The following is a 21,502-nucleotide window of genomic DNA, read 5'->3' as shown; positions in this document are numbered from 1 at the left end:
CGTGATGACGTTCTCCAAACGTTTTCAAATTTTTACCACCGCATATGCATGTGATATCACGACATCTCGCCAAGTTTCATGATTTTCGGGATTCGTTTGAATTTTATAGAATTAAATAACCACTCGCACGCAAGTTCGCGACGTTGCCCCGTGAGCACGTTGATCGAAATTTGGAGACAGTTTCTAGATTTAGCATAAAGTGACACTAACAAACAAGAATAACATTTTTGGAATAGATCAAAACTATTATTCGATGCACCTGCAGTTCAAACCTATATTTTACGGAAAATTACAAGAAAACGAAATAAAGTGAAGAAATATAGCAAACAACAATGAAATTGTGCCAAATTTGAACATATTGTTCATGGTACAGATACAAATCTAAGAAAAAAAATTAGTGGCAAAAAACAAAAAAAAAAATTATTTTGCCGAGTGCCAAGGTTTGGCACTCGGCAAAGTGAATATTTTGCCGAGTGCTAGCCCTAGGCACTCGGCAAAGCCAGGATAGGATTTTTTTTAATTTTTTATTTCGCCGAGTGCCAGATCGGGGGCACTCGGCAAAATACTTTCTTTGCCGAGTGCCCCGGATCTGGCACTCGGCAAAGAGGTTTGAAATATAAAAAAAAACCCGGACACAACACACACCACGCAGACACTAGACACGCACACACACGCGCGTCGTAGCCGCCCCACCGCCGCGTCGTAGCCGCTGCGTCGCTGCCGCCGGAGCCGCCGGCTCCCCGCGCGCCCGCCTCGCCGGCTCCCCGGCCCGCGCGCCCGCGCGCCTCAGCCCCGCGCCCGCCGCGCCCGTGCGCCCACTGTAGGAAGGAGGAGGAGGTAGGAGGAAGAGGAGGAAGGAAAGCAGGAAGGAGAAGAAGGGGAGGAGGAAGAAGAAGAAAGAGAAGGGAGGAGAGAAGGAGAAGGGGAGAAGAGGAGAAGAGGAGAAGAAAGGTGCCGCCTCGGTTCGTCGACCCTCACGCCGTAGCGGTCGTCCCCGTTGTCGTCGCTGGCCCTCGGTCTTCGCATTCTCGCTGACAAGGTATGCCCTAATGTTAGTATTAGTTAGTAAGTAGTAGTGTTAGTAGTAGTAGTTAATTAGTAGTGCTAGTATTAGTTAGTAAGTCGTAGTGACAGTAGTAGTTGTAGTTGTTGTTCATAGTTTTAGTGTTAGTAGTAGTTATTGTTGTATGTATGTGGTTGATGGCCTTCGTGCCTATGTTTGGTATACATGTGGTTGTTGGCCTTCGTGCTAATGTTTTCTGCAGGTTTTGGGAACCTCTCTGTGCAGGGGAGGTGCTGCCGAAATTTTTAATGGAGTCTAACCATTTATCTTTTCTTTGCAGGACGAGGACTGTTGGGAGGCACTCGGTGACCCCGATCGTCTTCATTGGCGTTGCGGTTCTGCCTGCACCGCGTCGCCTCGCCACTGCAGTGACTCGCCACCGCCCCACTAGCCTGACCTCACCGACACCCTAGGTATAACCCATCTTGCATACTTGCATCTCGTGTGACCCCAGTTAGGCGTCTCCCGTCCGAAAGAGATACGGTCGTTGGTATGTAGATCTTTGCATACCAAATTCTATACCTGTTTCGGATTGTCTATGTTTTTTGGACAGCCCGCGGATACGTAGATGGGTTGGTTTCCGTGGCCCACTCCTGTTCGAGACAGAGTTTCGGCACCACCTCCTCGTTGTTCTCCTGATACACAATCTCCCTACCAGGACGTGTATCGAGAGAACAGCGGGGAGGTGCTACCGAAATTCTATCTTGGATAGGAGCGGACCATGGAAGCCAACCTCATCTACGCATCCTCGAGTGGGATTAGGACCTATCCTTCACCTATTAGATGTATAGTAGAAACGCCTTGTGGATTTACCTATAGTTTTTATTACTCGCTTACATATGCATGTGCCAGAGGATGGATAACCGTGAGTGGATGTACACGGGCCACGCAAGTATGACCCTAGAATGGATGACCAAGACCAATGCTTTCCTGGAGCATGCATTTGGTGAGGTTGCTAAAGGGTCAACCCGGATGCCGTGTCCATGCAGCAGATGTGGGAACAAGAAAAGAAAAATTAAGAGGCTCGTGGGGGAAGATCTTATCAAGTATGGATTCACGGCAAACTATACCCGCTGGATCCACCATGGTGAAGCCGATCGTATTAGAGAGGAGGTGGTGAGACAGCATCTTGATGATTATGATGGAGATGGCGGGGTAGCAGACTGGATGGATAACATTCAGCAGGCACGGTTCGGTGAAGGATTGGAGGAGAAGCCAGAGGAAAGCGCAAAGACGTTCTATTATATGCTGTCTTCAGCATAGAAGCCCTTGCACAAAAAGACAACGGTATCGCAGCTGGATGCAATTGGACGCATCATGGGGTTGAAGTCGTAGTTTAGCATGAGTCGGGACAACTTCGATGGTATGTTGGTAGTTTTTGGATCCCTGCTTCCGGAGGATCACATCCTGCCGAAGAACTTGTAGGAGTCACAGAAACTTCTTCGTGCACTTAAGATGCCGTATGAGCAGATCCATGCTTGTCCGAATGGATGCGTCCTTTTTAGGAAAGATCACGAGGGAGCAACGCACTGTCCAAAGTGCAAATCCTCTAGGTACCTGGAGGTCGACACTAGTGATGGCAAGAAGGAACAGCTGAGTATCCCTACGAAGGTCCTACGGTACCTTCCTTTCATACCAAGGATCCAACGACTGTACATGACAGAGGAGTCCGCGAAATAGATGACATGGCACAAAAATGGCAAAAGGTACAATCCGAACAAGATGGTACACCCATCGGATGGCGACGCTTGGACCCATTTCGATGGCATACATCGTGTTAAAGCTGAGGAGGCTCGCAATGTACGTGTAGCGTTGGCAACAGATGGGTTCAACCCATATGGATTGTCCGCGGCCCCATACACTTGTTGGCCCATGTTCGTGATACCCCTGAATCTCCCCCCGGTGTCATCTTTCAACCCAAGAACGTATTTTTGTCGCTGATAATTCCTGGACATCTGATGAACAATATGAGTGTGTTCATGGAGCCTGTGTTCGATGATTCGATCGATGCTTGGGAAAAGGGGGTACTGACATACGACCGAGCTACAAAGAGAAACTTCACAATGCATGTGTGGTACCACTACTCCCTGCATGACTTCCTGGCGTATGGCCTATTCTATGGGTGGTGTGTTCATGGGAAGTTCCCATGCCCAATATGCAAGGCAGGTGTGAGGTTCACTTGGCTGAAGAGTGGTGGTAAGTTTTCTTCATTCGACCAACATCGTCAGTTCCTCCCCCTTGACCATCCATTCAGACGAGACATCAAAAACTTCACAAAAGGTGTTGAAGTCACCGATCCTGCACCTCAGATGATGACTGCTGCCGAGATCCGCACTGAGATAGAGGCTCTCAAAGTTGATAAAGAGAAAGGTCGTTTTGATGGATATGGTCAGTACCACATGTGGACTCATAAATCGGGCTTGACTAGGCTTCCCTATTTCAATGATCTTCTTCTTCCACACAACATTGATTTAATGCACACAGAGAAGAATATCGCCGAGGCGCTTTGGGGAACACTCATGGACACAGAAAAGTCAAAGGACAATGTTAAGGCAAGAGTGGACCTGGTAGCACTGTGCGATAGACCAAAGCAAGTGATGAAGACTCCCGCGCCTGGCAAGAAATGGAAAAGGACTTCGGTCGATTTTGTTTTGAAGAAGGACCAAAGGAGGGAAGTATGTCAATGGGTTCAGTCGTTAATGTTTCCTGATGGGTATGCGGCGAATCTGAGGAGGGGAGTGAACGTGTCCACTTGCCGAGTGTTAGGGATGAAGAGTCATGACTTCCACATATGGATTGAGTGGCTCCTTCCAGCGATGACCAGAGGTTTCGTCCCCGAGCATGTGTGGCGTGTCCTGGTAGAGTTGAGCTATTTCTTCTGCCAGCTTTGTGCTAAGGAGCTATATCGGGCCGTGATTGATGACTTAGAGAAAGTGGCACCTGTGTTGCTCTGTAAGATGGAGAAGATCTTCCCACCCGGCTTCTTCCTCTCAATGCAGCATCTGATTTTGCACCTGCCTCACAAGGCACGAATGGGGGGGCCCGTGCAAGCCCGTTGGTGCTATCCAATCGAGAGATATCTAAAGGTTCTTCAGAAAAAAGTGTAGAAATAAAGCCAGAATTGAGGCATCCATGGCAGAGGCATTCATTCTTGAGGAGGTGTCAAACTTCACAATATCATACTATAAGGATAGCCTTCCCAGCGTGCACAATCCAATCCCTCGTTACAACACCAACGAGAGGTCATCAAATCTCAGCCTTTTCAAAGGTCAACTTGGCAGGGCAAGCGCTTCGAGCACCAAGACCTTACAGAATGATGAGTGGCGTACTATCATGTTGTATGTGTTGTTGAACCTTGATGAAGTGAACCCTTATGTGCAGTAAGTTCTCAATGAGCTTGTTACATACACCGTCACTATCGTCTATCTATCCAACCCCCTTGTCTCTTGCTTTTTTAGGGAATTTCTGAATACATACTGGATAGGAAATAGGGATCCTTCCCCTCAAGAACAAGATAGTCTTCTCAAAGGTGGTGTGCCCGATTTCATTTCATGGTTCGAAAAGAAGGTACCATCCAATTTACATCGTTCCATCTGTGACATCCCACTTTGCTCCTACGAGCGAGTAATAATCTATCCGCCCTCACCTTACAGGCACGCACGGATGTAGAAATGGATGAAGAGTTGAAACAGGTTGTCAAAGGCTTCCCCTATAGGGTCAAGTCATTCACCGTATATGATGTGAATGGCTATCGCTTCCACACAAGAAGCCACGAGCTCAGTCGGCCCAATCGAAAAACCATGAATACTAGAGTTCGTACGCCCGGCACCGATGACCGCAACTACTACGGCATAGTCGAAGAAATATACGAGCTCAACTTTGAGCTTTATGGAGGTCATAAGCTAGTCGTATTCAAATGCCATTGGTTCGATCCCAATGTCACGAGAAGAGCCCCTGAGATTGGACAAGTTGAAATTCGACAAGATTCCCTCTATCAAGGAGACGATGTCTATATTGTGGCTCAACAGGCCACGCAAGTTTATTATCTTCCATGGGCGTGCCAAAAAGATCCCACTCTTGAGGGTTGGTACCTTGCGCGGTTGGTATCACCGCATGGCAAAGTGCCTGTCCCAAACGATGAGGATTACAACTTTGACCCAAACACATATACAGGGGAGTTCTATCAACCCGAGGGGCTAGATGGCATGTTTCACATAGACATGTTTTCGCTAATGGGCATGGAAGTAGACAATGACATTGATGAGGATGATGGAGATGAGGACGATGGAGAAGAGGTGCAAAATGCCAAAGACTTAGCACTGCTTGAGCGATTACGGTTTGGCATTGCCATTAATGACAACGATGGAGATGAGGCGGAAATGTTAGACAATATTGTTAGTGATGACGACACTTATGATCCGGCCGCTGCCGATCCTGAAGATTATTTCTAATTCATGTAATACTATATTATTATTATTTTCTAGTTATGTTTCGTTCATTTTGCATCTCTATATTTGTCTATATTGTGCTAACTGGTTTACTCTTTGTATTTGCAGGCACTCGACAAAATGCCAGGCGGAAGGTGGACCCGGACCTACAACTCGCTCTACACGAGGACGACTCAGGAGGCGGAGGCGGAGGCGTCGGCGAGGAGCCGTCCAGCCCGCCGCCCCCACGGCCGTCCGAGGAGGGCGGTGCAGTCGTCAGCCGTCCCCCCGCCCGAGGAGGACCGGACGACGACCACTGACGACGAGGACCAGCAGCTGGCCCCTAGACAGGAGGGGGTGACACTTCCTCTGGGGGGTGGCGGGGGGTGACACTTCCTCTAGGGGGTGGCAGGGGGTTCCACTTCGAGCACCTCATCGGCACCGTACTTGCACGGGTCCTCGCAGCTCCCGACACGGCCGATCCCGTTTCAGAGGAGGCCGGTGATTCGTCCCAAGGGTGACAAGTAAGTATCCGTTCATTTTGCATCTCTTCTTGTTCATATGCTGAAAACCGAACTGCGGACTAACAATTCTTCTTACTGACTCCTGTAGGAACTAGGAACTTGTGTCCGGGGCGATCATCGGTAGTGCAATGGGATCCTCGGCAGCCTGATCCACCTGCACTACCCTGGTTTGGTCACCCACGCCCAGGTTGAGTCGCCTCCCTAGACGTGGGACCACTTCAACTCCGCCGTGACGCCGTGTATGGCACCGTACAGGAGCGGATCAGGCGTGAGTTCTGGGTGAGTCTACATCACACTACATTGCTCAATACTATGGAATCATTAGACGTTCTTGAAATAATGAAAGGACACATGATGTCTGTATGCAGGACTTCTTCACATTGGAGGAGGGGCATGACCCTGCCTGGGTGACGAAGGTGCAGGACAGGGCATGCAGGGGCCGAGTCACGGACCTGTACTACGAGGTGAGGCTATAGTGCCACATCAACCACTCGTGCGACGCCCTTGGTCGGTACCCAGGGAAGAGCGAGGCCAGGACCATGACACTCACCAGGGAGCAGTACCTCACAGTAAGTTATAAAACATTGTTACTGACTCATTCCATGAAGAATAGGTAGCCTTCATTTTATATTCTAACATTTCTAATACAATACTTGATGGCATGTAGATGTGTCCTTCTTGGTGCGCCAGGCACAGAGACTGTTGGGCGGCCATCGTGGACAAGTGGGTCTCCGATGAGTGGAGGGAGAGGCACGCCCTCCGTCGGGAGTGCCGCCTGCAGATGGGTCGGCCGGCGCACCACCAAGGCAACCGGCCCCTCAGTTCGTACGCCCAGGCCTGGGTACACGCTACGCACTTATTTATTTATTTGTTCTAACGCTCAATTCTCATTACTTCTAATCGTCTTTGTGTTTTCCTCGCAGTCCTAGTCGCATGATGGCCAGGAATGCAACGAGTTCATGGCGTACGCCATGGCACACAAGGGCAAGGCGACAACCCCGGACACCGTCTACAACCCGGAGGACGGGCCCGAGGCGTACAGCAACACGAGCGTCCACAGTAAGCTCACCGACTACGCCTCGGCGGCCCGCGAGCGGCATGGGGAGGACTTCGACCCCACCACCCAGCCCCTTGATACTGACCTCGTGATGAGGCTCGGAGGAGGGAAGCAGCACGGCCGGTACTGGATGGCCTCCAACATGGTCGACTCGACCTCTGTGCCCAACCTCATCCAGATCCAAGCACAGAGCACGAGCTCCTCCGTCCCCATTCGACCTCGGCAGGTGAGCACATTGCAGCAGATGGCGGCACTCCAGGTTAGTTCTATTTCATTCGCCGTTCATTACTTTTACACATGTACCTTGCATTTGCATTGTTTAAACGTTGGTGATTGAATATTGTAGGCCACTGTGGAGAGGATGGAGGCCGAGAGGGAGGCCGAGAGGGTCGAGAGGGAGAGGGAGAGGGCCCAGAGGGAGGCCGAGAGGGCCGAGTGGGAGGTCCTGAGGGCCTAGAGGGCGGCCGAGGCGCAGAGGATGCATGACATGTTCTCATTCATGTCGAGCCTCGACACCGCTCTCCCGGGTGTGGTGGTGCCCCAGTCGCTGCTCGCTCCAGTTGTGCCTCCTACTCCTTTGGCTCTAGGCACTCCGGTGAGTATATATATATGGTTGATCAAGTCCTTTAGCTTGTGTAGATACTAATGAATTCAATTCTCCTTTGTGCAACAGTCGTCGGGTTCGAATCCGACTCCTTCGCCTCAGCACACACACCCCGGCTGGACAGGTCCACCACCGCACGGAGGTGCCCCTTCAGGCTCCCATTGGGATCAGTGGCAGTAGGTGGTGCCCCTTCATGTTTTATTGACTTTTCTTGATCTAGGACTTGTGTTGGATGAAGACTTCTTATATGTTGCCATGGATTTGCACATTGGATGTGCGTGTGATGGATTATGCAGGAGGATGTGCTTGTGATGGATGTTGGATGTGCTTGTGATGTATTATGGATTATGTATGCGTTTTGTGTGATGTTAAATGCCTGTGTGCTGTCTCATGTATTATATATGAGTTTTGCGTGTTTGCTTTCGAAGGAAAGCAACAAACAAAAAAAATTGCAAATTTCCCAGCTTTGCTGAGTGCCAACACTCGGCAAAGAAGTCTTTGCCGAGTGCCAGGGCTGTGGCACTCGGCAAAGCTGGGAAAAAATGCTGCAAAAACAGCCACTTTCCCAGTTTTGCCGAGTGCCACAACCTGGCACTCGGCAAAGAGGTCAATTTTGCCGAGTGCCACAACCTGGCACTCGGCAACGAGGTCAATTTTGCCGAGTGCCAGATGGTACCACTCGGCAAAGACTATTTTTAAAAAGATTTTTTTTTAAAAAAAATTGTTTCTTTGCCGAGTGCTCAGCCCTGGCTCTCGGCAAACATTCAAATTTTGCCGAGTGCCAGTCCCTAGGCACTCGGCAAAGCCGGCGTCAAATGTTGACGGCAGTTATTTTTTTGCCGAGTGTGGGCTTGGTACTCGGCAAAGACTTTACCGAGTGTCGATTTTTGGCACTCGGCAAAGAAAATTTTGCCGACAAAATCTTTGCCGAGAGACCTTTGCCGAGTGCGGCACTCGGCAAAGCCTTTGCCGAGTGCTTGGCTGGCTTTGCCGAGTGCCCCCAGCACTCGGCAAAGAGGGCGTCTGCAGTTGTGTAGTGACAGGAAGGCATATCTTGGTACCGTCACCGACACACATATTATGGAAAATCATGCGAACTAGGTAGTAATATTGATCTAGAAGAATCTCAACTTACACTTGAAATAGCCATGAGGCTAATTTGAGTAGAGCCTAGGGTACACAAGAATTGGTTGGAGTGAACTATTTTTTCGGGTCCGTGGTGTTGAGCCAAGGACATGGATTTGGTTTACGCGTCTAAGGGTAAGTAACCTATACTATAGACGCATTTCAGACTTTTAGTGACACATCATAGACGTGTTTTCTTAATCCGCGTCCGTGATATATGTCTTTCGAAGACCTATTTTCTAGGAGCCAACATATCAGAGACGTGTTTTGGCTACACGTGTCTATGATCACATATCATAGATGTGCCTCGATTTTGATTTCGCATCACTAAGAGCCGGTGTCTGCTATTTGTTTTTTTTACATAGTGGAAGCTAGCTCGACGAGAGAAGATATGATACAAGTCGAGGTTGTGAATTGCAATCCCACATCCAATTGAAGATAAGTCAAAGGTTTTGTTGATTTACATATAGAAGAAGGGGGTTACATCACATTATATGATGGAGTACCAAAGCTGTCCAAGCACACCGTACACCAAATAAAGGGAAGCAAACCAGATAAAAAAGCGTCATCAGATTTAGCACGTCGGGTAAGGTAACCACACGTACGTGTCCTTGCAACAATGTAATCATCATCACTCGTTGCAATGATTACTAATTGGAGCCATGCATGTATGTACTAACCACTGTACGTGTGCCCTACTTGGGCGGGGAGAAGTTGGACTTGATGCCGTCCACGACCCCGGCGTCAGTCTGGAACGCCCGCGCCAGCACGTCGGTGGGCAGCGGTGGCGCGGCGCCGAACAGCGCGGCGGCGTCCGCCTGCGTGCCGGGCATCTGGCTGTCGAACGCGGAGATCGCCACGGCGGGCGCAGCGCCGACGCTGCGCTGGAAGTGCAGGACGCCGCGCGGGAAGACAAACACCTCGCCCCTGTTCAAGTTGCGGGTGAAGAGCCGCCCGCCGCCCCCCGCGCCCGCGGCGGTGGCCACGAAGCTCACCTCCAGGGTGCCCTCAGCGACGAAGAGGATCTCCGTGGCGCGCGGGTGCGCGTGCGGTGCGGACACGCCGCCCCACGGCGCGTAGTCGGTGCGCGCCATCGATACGCGCAGCGTGTTGAGCCCGGGGACCGCCGACACGTCCGCCGCCGTCACCGCCGACCCCGTCGGGTTGCCCGTGTACACGTCCGCCGCCGTTGCTAGACCGCCGAAGAAGAAGTCGTCCGCCGTCACGTTCGCCTCCGGCTTGCACGGAAACCCGTTCACACGCAGCACTGGATGTACATATATGCGAGACAGCGAGAGATCAGATGATCAATAAAGGAAAATTCTAGCAATGCATGCATGGGGTGGTCACTTACGCCCCTTGAGGGATTTGTAGTCGGCGACGCAGATGTCCTGGAGCATGTCGGGGTCGCCGGCGAGCACTGCAGGGGCGGCGATCACGAGGAGGCCGACGACGGCGAAGCAGGCGCCGAGGAGAAGGGCGGGGAGCTTGAGCTTCTTCATCAGAGCCATGTTTCTCGTGACGATGTTTTTTGTAGCTAGCTGAAGCTGGCACAGTTAGCTGTGTATACTACACGTGAGTTAGTGTGAGCTGTAGTAGCTGGAGTAGTTGTTAAGGGCGTAAGGAAACTTTAGGTTTTTGTTTTGATGGAAAAGAAGGGGTAGAGAGCTGCTATTTATGTATGCAACAGGCAGAGCGAGTTGGATTATGGCCCTGTTCGCTTGTCTAATACACTACCAGAAACTGGCACTTTGCCGAGTGCCGAAAGCTTTGCCGAGTGTATTTTATCGGGCACTCGGCAAAGACGGCTTTGTCGAGTGTTTTTTTCGGCACTCAGCAAAGATGGCTTTGCCGAGTGTTTTTTTCGGCACTCGGCAAAATGCGTCTTTACCGAGTGCCTTTTTTTTGGCACTCGGCAAAGATGTATTTTGCCGAGTGCCATTTTTTTGGCACTCGGTAAAATGCGTCTTTGCCGAGTGTCTTTTTTTGGCACTCGGCAAAGAGGTATTTTGCCGTGTGCATTTTTGTTGGCCCTCGGCAAATTATTTTTTCAAAGCAATTTTTGAGGCCCGAAATGAATTTAAATGAAAAACTTTTCAACTACAAAGTTGCATAACTTCTCAAGATCTACAAAGTTTATTTTGGTCATTTCTTCATTTGACAAAACGACAATAACGTTGTTCATAAAATCTACATCTCTCTCATATGTCTCATTAGTTTCATGAAAGTAGAAGAGAGATATATAAGATTTATGAATAATGTTACCACCACTATGTCAGATGAACAAATGACCAAAATAAAGTTTGTAGATCTTGAGAAGTTATGAAATTTTGTAGTTGGCAACATTTTGATTTGAAACCATCTTGTCATGCAAAAACGGCGTTTGAATTTAAAAATTTTAAATTTTGAATTTTTCAAAAGACCTCGGATGGAAAAACTTCATAAACGAAAATTGTAGATCTCCAAAAGTTATGAAACTATGTAGTTGACAACATTTTGATTTGAAATCATCTTATCATGCAAAACTACGTTTGAATCTCTCAAATTTAAAATTCGAATTTTTCAAATGACCTCGGATGAAAAAAACTTCCTAAATAAAAATTGTAGATCTCGAAAAGTTATGAAACTTTGTAGTTGACCACTTTTTGATTTAAATTCGTTTAGGGCCTCAAACAAGCAATTTACTGTCGATTTAGTATAATATATGAGGATAGATAACGGAATTTAGACAAGTGACAGTGTAGTGCAGTGGTAGAGTAGCAAACACGCGAGGGAGAGGTCGTGAGTTCGAATCCCACCGGCCGCGTTAGCCGCGGATTTTGCGCAAAAAATGCAGCGACTTCGATGGCCAGTGACGCTGGACGGACGGGTGTAGGCCGGTGGCGGCCTTCCCCGAATTTTTTTTTTCTATTATTTTTGGGTTTTTTTTTTCATATTTTTATTTTGCCGAGTGTAAATCTTTGCCGAGTGCTTTTTCGGCACTCGGCAAAGGCTTTGCTGAGTGCTTTTTCAGCACTCGGCAAAGGCTTTGCCGAGTGCCCGATAAAAAGCTCTCGGCAAAGGCTTCTTTACCGATTAATTCTTTGTCGAGTGCCCTTTGTCAAGTGCGGCACTCGGTAAAGCCTTTGTCGAGTGTATTTCGGGCTTTGCCAAGTGCCGCTGACACTCGGCAAAGTGCCAATTTCCCGTAGTGATAATACGTACTTTTCAACTTGTTTTTCAGCTGGAACTGTATTTTTCTCTCATAACAAATCAGTCGGAACAGTATTTCAGCTTATTTTTTCAGCAAAACAAACAGGCCTGCAGCTTAATAAACAGTACATACGTGACCACTTAATGGATCGAATGGAGTGCGCGCGACGACGACGACGGGTCCGTATATACGTACTCCTACGTACGTACAGTCGTACAGAGCTGGGCGCGCGCTAGGTGTGATGCACTAGTATGTTGCGCGCGCCATTGCGCGCGTCGGTTATCCAACCAAAGATGCAGCGCAGGATTAAACAATCATCTAATTTTTAGTAACCGACACGACAATTACTCATGGTCGTAGCATGAGGATGGTATGTACATATATTTTACATAGATGTGCTAAGCGTGGTAATGGTGCACCTTAGATGCACAGGTCCGGTCTGTAGAGCTAACATAACAGTTGATGACACTTGCAAGCTTTATACATTAGGGTTCATGACACATATTTTATAGACACGGTGACAATTTCAGGTAATTAAACATTGTAGGTCAAGCACTCGGTGATGACCTTGCTAGCATCTCGCTTCTCGGTCTCAGAGGTCACTATCTGTGGAGACAAAAGCTTCCTAGGTGGATGAATCTGTATGCAGATTTGGTTTTGTTAGCTCTCTGTGGTTTGTGAGGCATAAGGAGATTCAGTTTGACACTTCAGAAATTTACCAGGTCCTGGAGGCATATGTGCGCATTGAGAAGGCAAGTAAAAGCAGTCTAAAAACAGGCAGTAACCTGATATGGCTGAAGAGGTTAACTCGAGCATAAATAAATGTCACAGATGCATGAATCGAAATGTAAAATAAACTGTAAAAAAAAGACTCACCAAAACAACAGATCGTTTCGGAATCCTAGGTGATGATTGAATCGGTAGGAAATTACTATTTCATCGCTACATGGCAAGGCCAAATAAAATAGTCTCTACTAACTGGACATGCATAATTTGGACATCGGACTAAACAAAAGGAACAGGAGAGCTTACCAAGTTAGCCGGCTGCATTGGCGTTCACGTTGTACATGTGCAGGCTGAAAGTAAACCCAACAAGAGGTTTAGTGCAATACCAAGCAAACACAGCTATAATCGAGCAAACCATAATATAATACTAAAGGGGTCAAACAAAGAGGATGAGATGGCAAAGTGGATAGGGAGGTGTCTAACCTTTGCCTAGGCAATATCACAGCTACATGGTGTGGTATAGTATAAGCAAGACCCCAAACATGGACCTGGACCAGTACATCCTTGCAAAACAAATAAAAAGGAGATGTGGACAGGTAATGGGAATCAAGCAAACGGACCAAAGTAAGAAAGGGAAGTTAGAATATCGAGATGTTGCTACAGCAGCAATCGGTGAAATGGCAGCACACATGCTGATCTCTTCTTTTCTGGCAGGTGGTCCAGCAACTACATATCTACCGGCAGCCTACAGAACTTGAAGCAAAGGAATATCACATCAGTCATAAATGTAGGCAGATGGCAGTCTGACAGGGCAACCATGTTTAAGCCTTCATAGATTATATCCCATAGGATTGTATGCCTGAGTCTTTACAGACCATCACAATGCATAGACGATCTAAGCATCAGAAGCACCCCATAGCCAGGTAATCAGCAAAGAGAGAGAGAAACAAGAGTAAATTAGCAACATAAGAAGAACCAAGGCCTGTGCTAACTACCAATTACAAACATGACAAATTTTACCTGAGGGAAACAGTCTCTGTAACCAGCTAATGATGTGCAGAATCAGATTGAAGGAGAAATAGCACTATTAGTTGGGAAACAAAAATACACAGGCGCTGCCCGAGTCTGTTTAGGAAAAAAAAAACTTCAGAACATGTTTCAAAGTCTGCAAATCTTAATTAAAAGGCGATGTAGCTGGGTTTGAATGATCCAGATCAACAGGAAGCAGCAAGCGGCATCAGGTTGGCATGACAGCCATCCTAAACTCCACTACATGGCAATAGGTTTCGCTTTTTTTTTCGTGGATCAAAACACAGTTGGAGAAGCCTAGTCGATATTAAGTTGTCAACCTGCATAAACTCATAGTTCATTGCAGGTGCTAAGATTAAAAAAATTAATCCATGTTATACTATAATTTTATAGAATTCACATAGATGATGTATGATATATGTCAGTTGAAAGAAGCATAAGACCACAAATAAACTAAAGTTAGTTGAATAAGATCATTATTTGGGTCACTGACTATTTTTGTAGTACAGTCAAAACCTAAATCAACCTCCGAAAGATAGACGTGTCCACAGCATACAGTGAAAGGCTAGAAGCAGCCAATTCATGATTTTGGCTGTAGCTGTAGCATAGTAAACAAATAGGAGGCATCAGAGTCCGAAGCTTTGTCATATGTGCTATGTCAAACACCAATGCGAAAAACTGGGAACAAAGGGAAAATTATTAAAACAAAGATAGAAAGAAGGAACAACCTAACAATTGCGGTAGAAGGTTTGCAGACATTCTACTACTAACCACATAGGTGAGTTTTGTTTCCCAGACTTGACAACAGGAATGGCAATATATCTTAAGACCTCGGCAGAACGTAGAAAGAGCATGATCTGTTGTATACCAAACACAGAAGACTGCAAGGCAAAGGCCCGAGATCATAGGCAAAGAAGATCGCAAAGGAAACCTTTAAAAAATTTAGAGGCCTCAGAAATATATCAATCATCGCGTGATGAAGATCTTGGAGTATCTAGACATTAGAATAGATGAAAAATGTCGAGTCTCTCACAAGATCTTGATCATTGTCTTATATTGTAGATCATAAATGGGTACGAACGATTACATCATAGGCATAACAACAAATGGATCAGTAGGAAGGAACGATAATGGCGCCTAGATCGAAACCAGTTATCGATTTCTCTTAAACAAAATGACGAAAATCAAAGTAAAATCAATACAAAGGGCCAGATCATAGACTAAGAAGATTGCAAAGGGAAGCTCTAAAAATTTTAGAGGCCTAAAAAACACATGAATCATCATTTGTTCAAGGTCTTGGAGTATCAAGACATCAGAATCAGAACAGATGGAAAATGTCGAGCCTCTCACAAGACCTTGATCATAGCTGGGTAGTGCAGATCAGCATGGGTACGAAGAATCTGATCATAGGCATGAGAACAAATGGATCAGCAGGAAGGAATGGTGATGGTGGCCAGATTGAAGGATGGTTAACAACCAAAGTGGTTATTAGCAGGCTACAAAAACAGTAGGAAATACAAAGCACCTGAATGTTGCCTTTCATGAGCGAAGTTTAGACTAATAAAAGAAATCATGCTACAGGCTGTACAACAAAATTTTGAATTAGGCAACGGCCTATTAGTTACGTAACAAATGTAATCCGTAAGGTTTGAAAGGCAATAGTGCTCAACCCTAAACCGGTATGCTCAGTTTTTTTTTTTTTGTAAAAAAAAGCCACCACTACAATAAGAACCCCCCCAAAAAAACAGAATCAATGTCCACAAAGCCGATAAATGAGATACTCTGCAGATATAGATCATGTACAGGTCACATCCACAGGGAATACAATAGCAGGAGGAAAATTATATTATGATCTAGATATGACGGTCCCGCAAGTGACCCAACTCCATAATAATTTGCAAAGGGACAAGCTGTGTGACTTAAGAAGGTAAAAACTAATAAGTAGAGAAAACCTAGAATCTTCTCAAGAAAGGAACAAACATTATCAGGTAGATGTTACCAATGTATGGAAGTTACTTCTTTGCTGCCTAAACCCCTCAGCCACCCACAAAACACGAGAAAAATATTCAGGCCTAGTTCGTTCGGAACTCATAGCTTTTCTATGCTATAAAATTGAAATCCAGGAACAGATCGAACCTTGTGTAATAGTACGCAGCTTACATTTAATTTGAAGAATGCAGTAGTAAGTATACCAGCTAACTAATATACAAAGCTGATGGAAGGCATACATCAAACCACATATCATATGAAATCAGTATTAGTACAAACTATAAAATGCGAAAAATTATTTAGTTTGTCACATTCCAGGTCATACACGTTTCATTTAAGGATTTTCACTTTGCTACTGGGAAAACCTCCACCACCACCTTGTTTTCAAAAAGCTGGAACCTGATTTTGGTTTAGCCGCAAGGCACTAAAGGTAGTCATAGAATAATCTTTCAAGGATATGAAGTACCTGTTTTGTCATCTAGAATGAGAGTTTTTTTAGTAGCATGCACACTGTACTATGAAGCCCTCGTCAAAATATATCTTTGTATCGTCTATAAATTTAACACATACACCGAACCATGGGCACATATAAACAGAGAATGCCATATCGGTGCATATAGGAGCAGTAACAGAACTAAACAGAGTGTTATCACCTTTTGGCAGCCGGAGAAGCGAGACAGAGCAGAGGAGAAGCCAGCCGCTTCGAAGAGAATCCGGTCAGAAGCCGCTTCAAAAAAATCTGGCGGGGACAAGCTGAGCCATCGGTGGAGGAGATTGGACGGCTGGGACAATTTAGGGCGACGTGGATGGTGCTTCTACCCTAGAAGCTGACGCGGTTTACAGGAATAAATAAATTAGACCAGATTGGAAATAAACTTAAGATTAGATGAACTTCCAAAGCAAGAAAATAATGACCTTTGCTGTCCTTCTTCTTCAGGCACGCATGCACCCCACTTGAGTTCACATAACACCAGTGCAATAACTAAGATGTATCGAAAATTCGAAGGAACAGGAGAACCAAAATCTTGACTGATGTAATCATTGGGAATAGGGCATGTGCTCAGAGCCAACAACATATAACTTGACGTCAGAAAGCGACGATCACAAGCAAGGATCATAAGGCTAGAAAGACCAAGAATATATGTATCAGTTCACAGGCAGTAAATAACAGAAGCTCAGATTGCACAAATGTGTGTATCGACATGACAGACAATGATCATAAGCAAGCATGAGCGGAAAACGAAAGGCAATCATGAGCAGGCAGCGTTATCAGAAGCTGCGATTTCATAACTAAGAGATACTGGATAGGCACTAAAAATTACCCCTCACTGGTGTCTTCAAACAACACAAATTTGAACAGGTAGGAAGAGATGCATAAAAAAACAGGAACAACCACCATCGCCTCAATTACCACAGAATAGTATGTGACTCGATAGCCAATAAAAATTACCCCTCACTGGTGTCTCCAAACAACACAAATTCGAACAGGTAGGAAGAGATGCATAAAAAACAGGAACAACCACCGTGGCTTTAATCACCACGGAACAGCTGGCCAAAAAATAGAATTTTACAGCCCATGATCATTGCCTGAGTTATGGACATAGCAGAGAGATGTAAAACGAAGGAAGAATCATCATAGCCCATGAGCATAGCCTTATTAGTTATGAAAAAGAAGGAGGAGATGTAGACTATGGAAAGATAGCCCATGATCATTGCATCAAACACTACAATAATCATCACTGCAGTACCCCATTCCCTCAAAGTAAAACGTAGCAGGAAGAGAAAAGTGTATCCATCATTGAAGGTGACCAAAATGCAAACACTAAACCAGAAACCACCAGGACTACAGGGTAGAAGGTCACATGCTCAGATGTATGGCACAATAATTGCCCGCTCTCAAAATCCAACAGAACCGATCAGGCCACAGCCTACAGAACGCAAAACAATCGTTAGTAGCATGCAGCTTGGTAAGACAAGGAGACAACAATAGATCTAGGCTGAAAATGACCTTGCCTTGCTCATTTGTCTCCTTTGACCAAGATTCCCAGCTCCAAATGTCACATGCAGCGAAAAATCATGCAAGAGGAGAGTTAAAGAGAGGGAACCTAGGGTTTGAGCTTGCCGGCGGCCGTCCTGTCGCGGCGGGGCCCGCGCGCCGCGCTGGGGCATGGCCGGTCTGCCTCCACCGCCGCCTCAGTCGGCCGCGCAGAACCTGCAAGAAACAAATCGAGGTACATCTTAAAAAAAAACAGGCATAAATTCGAAATACAGCCATATGAGGACCTCAGCTAGCTGCACACGCCATAGGGAGAGAAAGGAGCCGGGGGCGGGTTCGGCGTGCGAGAGAGAGGAGTCGGGCGCGGGGTTCGGCGCTAGGAGCTCCCGACCTAGGGTTTCCTGTAGCACACGAACGGCCGCGGGCTAGAGGAGGATGCGGCGCCGGGGGGCAGCCACCGGCAGGGCCCGGTCACGCTGCCCCGTGGGCGGGGACAGCCACCGCCGCCGGCTACGCGCGGTGCCGCGGCAGAGGCCGGGGAGCGGCAGCGCGGCCTGGCAACGCGGCGAGCCAGCGGCACTTGGCCGGGCGGCACGTCGTGGGGAGGTGGAGGAGGAGGACGAGGGCGACCGCAGCCTCGCCGCGCTGCTGCCGCCGGTGGCCGCCCTGGCCGCGCGTCGGGAGAGATCGGGAGAGGGAGGGAGCGGACGAGAGAGAGCGAGGAAGGGGGATCGGGAGAGGGAGGGAGCGGACGAGAGAGAGCGAGGAAGGGGAAGACGAAGCAGAAGTTTGGGGAAGGGAAATCCGAAGCTGGGTATTATATTCGTTTCGCTGGATTCTGAGAAGAAGCCGTATAAGGTAAATAAGAGCGCGAAGAATTCGAATAAGGTGGAGAGGACGACGGGAAGCTGCTCCGGACGAGAATCAGCTTCAAGAGATCTGAGCCACACGATCGCGGATCGGACGGCCAAAAAAAATCGGGCGACGTGGACGGCGTCTCCTTCTTGGAGTCATGTCCGGCTTGTTTGGGTTAATATGTGAGAGTCGAGAGAGATATATAGCCGCAAAAGACGTTGCTTGTCACGTCAAGTTTCGATGAGAATGCAATCGTACGACGTACGTACGTGTGTGATCGTCCCGGCCGGTCGTTTTTATGCGAATTTAATTTTGATTGACACGTATATGCGTGGATCCCCGGCTTAATCCCCGGTTCTAATTAATAACTCGAAGTTTTTGTATAACAGTAACTTGCACGTTACTATATACTCGCAAATATGAACGTGCTACACGCACGTGTTTCTAAAAGCTATTTTAAATATAATGGAAATTTTAATTGGATTATCAGTGTACAATAAAGGTAGAGGGCAAGTGGTCGTTCGATTTGATCGGGTCGTGTAGAATAAGGTTTAAATCGTTTGTTCGCTAGGATGCCTCAGCTGTATATATCGGTGCACCTTGACTTGACACCTTTTAAAACAGCTCGTGTTGCCCCTATCTTATCCTATTTGCATAGTTGTGTCAGTCCACCCTCCTCGTATGGATGAAGAATAAAATAATTATGATTTAAATAATAATGTAGCATTAATTTATTTTACAGATCCATCTAAACATAACTTAATGTTTTTTTCTTTTTTGCCCATAAACAACCTAACTTTATGTTTTTCCTTTTTGGTTTTCCTTTTTGGCCATATAAAGTAGAGGATAAAGTACATGTACATGATCTTTTTTTCCCATTATTTCTTACAAACATGTTTAGATTTTAGTTTTTCACCTTTTTTTGTCATACATTATTTGGATTTAGGGGATTTTCTGTCCCTCACGTGTGAATTATGTTATTTTGCGTGCCTTAATTTTATTTCCACCTCCACTGCTGTTCATTCATAATATGATAAAGTAATGCAAGGCGTAGAAGGACCGGTGCTCTTTTAGGCTACCTAACGTGACTGGCCATCTTCCTCACGTGTTATTTTTTCTCTTCCTTTTTTGTCATATAACAAACAAAATAACGTGCGTTAAGATTTTTATTATTTTTCTTTTAATTGCTAATACATACACAGGGCTAGACTTTAAGCTTAGAGCATCTCCAACCGTTTCTAATATTTTTTTTTCTAAAACCATGATGTTTTCCATCTTCTAAAAAAGAATCGGGAGAAATAAATAAGATCATCTCCAACGGTTTCCAAAAAATTAATTCCTAAAATATCGTTCTTTTGCATTTTCGTAATTACCGTCATCTTCCTCCTAAGAAGAAGAATCACGTACACAAAAGCTTGGTGACTTCACGTTTCTGCACACCAAAACCGCAGCATTACCTTCTCTGTTTTTCCGCCGTCGCAGTTCGGATCTGCCGTACTTGCTAGTCCGCCGCGGGAGCCCTAGATCTGTAGCCTCCGCTCCTCCACCGCCACCTTCGCTTCTCCGTAGCCACCTCCATCCTCCATGGATTCATGGCATCGCTCCAATGTTACCTATGCGCATATGGAGGGCCTCGTCAAGCATGGTCTTCTTCGCGAGAGGATCGATGCGGCGGAGTGGCTTGTGCCCGGCCGCAAGGAGAGGCCGGCGCCGCCCGACGGCTACATCGTCTCCTTCGTGCTCTTCCATGAGCGCGGACTCACGGTTCCTCCTCACCTGTTCTTCCAAGGTCTACTGCACCATTATCAGATCGAGCTACAGCACTTGAACCCCAACGGAATCCAGCACATCACGGCCTTCATCATGATGTGCGAGGGGTATCTGGGGATCGAGCCCCACTTAGAGCTCTGGAGATATTTCTTCTCCATCTCCTTGATGAAGAAGAAGGAGAGAGGCCGGGAGACCCTGGTGTCGATGGGATGCGCGGGCATCCACCTCTGGGGGTAGCAGGCGACTGAGTACATGCCCTGCCAGCTCTCTAGATCCAACAAGGGGTGGCACTCGCACTGGTTCTATCTGAAGGACAACCCTACCGCACCCTTGTCTATCTTCTCTGGGCGTTTGATCGAGGAGGTTCCGCAGTCATGGCCATGGGGACCACCCGTCAAGGACTAGAAGAGGATGCGTGATCTTCTCGAGGCCATCGCATTCCTGAAGAACCATGACCTCCATGGAGCCGATGTCATGGGGGGTATCACGCGAGAAGGGTGGCATCCCTAATGGCGCGTGTTCTCCCGCAGTATGGGATGACGCCCAGCGCGTAGCTCGTTAGGACGACGCTCGCCTAGGGGCCACTCTAAGATAGTGAGGTCACGCAGCACATGAAGGAGGCCACGAGGGAGGCCAATGCCGTGTTCCTAACCACGAGGCATCCTATGATGCGGCCGGACACTGGCTTCGTCGAGCTGCCGGCGGGGTTAGTCTTTAAGGACTCCATCGTGCCACTACCAGAGCACACGGTCGTGTGGGTAATGAACTGTGCCATGGATGAACAATGGAAGAAGAAGAAGGACGATGAGGAGAAGAAACAGCGGGCGAAGCAGCGAGCGAAGCTACATCGAGGGAAGCGGCGTCAAGGCTCGTCAGAAGAAGAAGAGGAAGAAGAAGAAGATAAAGATGACGTCTCCATGTCACCCATCCTGTGGGATGATCTGGCCGCCGGAGATGAGGACCCGCCTTCGCCACAGGAGGGGGAGGGCGCGCCCCCGGAGTCGGCAGAAACGAACCGCCCCACCGTGTTTGAACCTTCGACGGTGGCCTTAGAACCGGTGGAGCTAGGCTGCCTCGGCTTGTCCGGGCCTTCGACGGTGGCCCCAAAGCCAACAGAAATAGGTCGCCCTACTCCGTCTGAGCC

General features: G+C 47.3%; 1 protein-coding gene and 3 long non-coding RNA genes across 11 annotated transcripts; all 4 read right to left on the bottom strand.

The window, feature by feature from the left end:
* Positions 1 to 9,285: 9,285 nt before the first annotated feature.
* On the bottom strand, positions 9,286 to 10,423 carry LOC136460022 (germin-like protein 1-4). Its single transcript, XM_066459867.1, has 2 exons — positions 10,155 to 10,423; positions 9,286 to 10,067 (listed from the first exon to the last, which is right to left on the bottom strand). The coding sequence occupies exons 1-2, from the start codon at positions 10,309 to 10,311 to the stop codon at positions 9,496 to 9,498; spliced, it is 729 nt and encodes a 242-aa protein (XP_066315964.1). The 5' UTR covers positions 10,312 to 10,423; the 3' UTR covers positions 9,286 to 9,495.
* Positions 10,424 to 12,743: 2,320 nt separating this feature from the next.
* On the bottom strand, positions 12,744 to 13,835 carry LOC136460021 (uncharacterized). Of its 6 annotated transcripts, none has more exons than XR_010760305.1 (5): positions 13,740 to 13,835; positions 13,536 to 13,614; positions 13,203 to 13,472; positions 12,870 to 13,069; positions 12,744 to 12,778 (listed from the first exon to the last, which is right to left on the bottom strand). It is a non-coding gene; the product is annotated as an uncharacterized lncRNA (long non-coding RNA). The 6 variants fall into 6 exon arrangements; XR_010760304.1 differs by having other exon boundaries at positions 12,773 to 12,787; XR_010760302.1 differs by lacking the exon at positions 12,744 to 12,778 and having other exon boundaries at positions 12,785 to 13,069; positions 13,528 to 13,614.
* Positions 13,836 to 14,584: 749 nt separating this feature from the next.
* Positions 14,585 to 16,765, bottom strand: LOC136460020 (uncharacterized). 2 transcript variants are annotated; one of them, XR_010760298.1, is made up of 3 exons: positions 16,653 to 16,765; positions 16,391 to 16,564; positions 14,585 to 15,148 (listed from the first exon to the last, which is right to left on the bottom strand). It is a non-coding gene; the product is annotated as an uncharacterized lncRNA (long non-coding RNA). The 2 variants fall into 2 exon arrangements; XR_010760299.1 differs by having other exon boundaries at positions 16,391 to 16,557.
* Positions 16,766 to 17,562: 797 nt separating this feature from the next.
* Positions 17,563 to 18,303, bottom strand: LOC136460019 (uncharacterized). 2 transcript variants are annotated; one of them, XR_010760297.1, is made up of 3 exons: positions 18,021 to 18,303; positions 17,746 to 17,949; positions 17,563 to 17,665 (listed from the first exon to the last, which is right to left on the bottom strand). It is a non-coding gene; the product is annotated as an uncharacterized lncRNA (long non-coding RNA). The 2 variants fall into 2 exon arrangements; XR_010760296.1 differs by having other exon boundaries at positions 18,125 to 18,303.
* Between the last annotated feature and the right edge of the window lie 3,199 nt (positions 18,304 to 21,502).

The sequence above is a fragment of the Miscanthus floridulus genome, chromosome 6, assembly GCF_019320115.1.
Source record: "Miscanthus floridulus cultivar M001 chromosome 6, ASM1932011v1, whole genome shotgun sequence".
Lineage (NCBI taxonomy): Eukaryota > Viridiplantae > Streptophyta > Magnoliopsida > Poales > Poaceae > Miscanthus > Miscanthus floridulus.
This window is presented reverse-complemented; position numbering and strand designations above follow the sequence as displayed.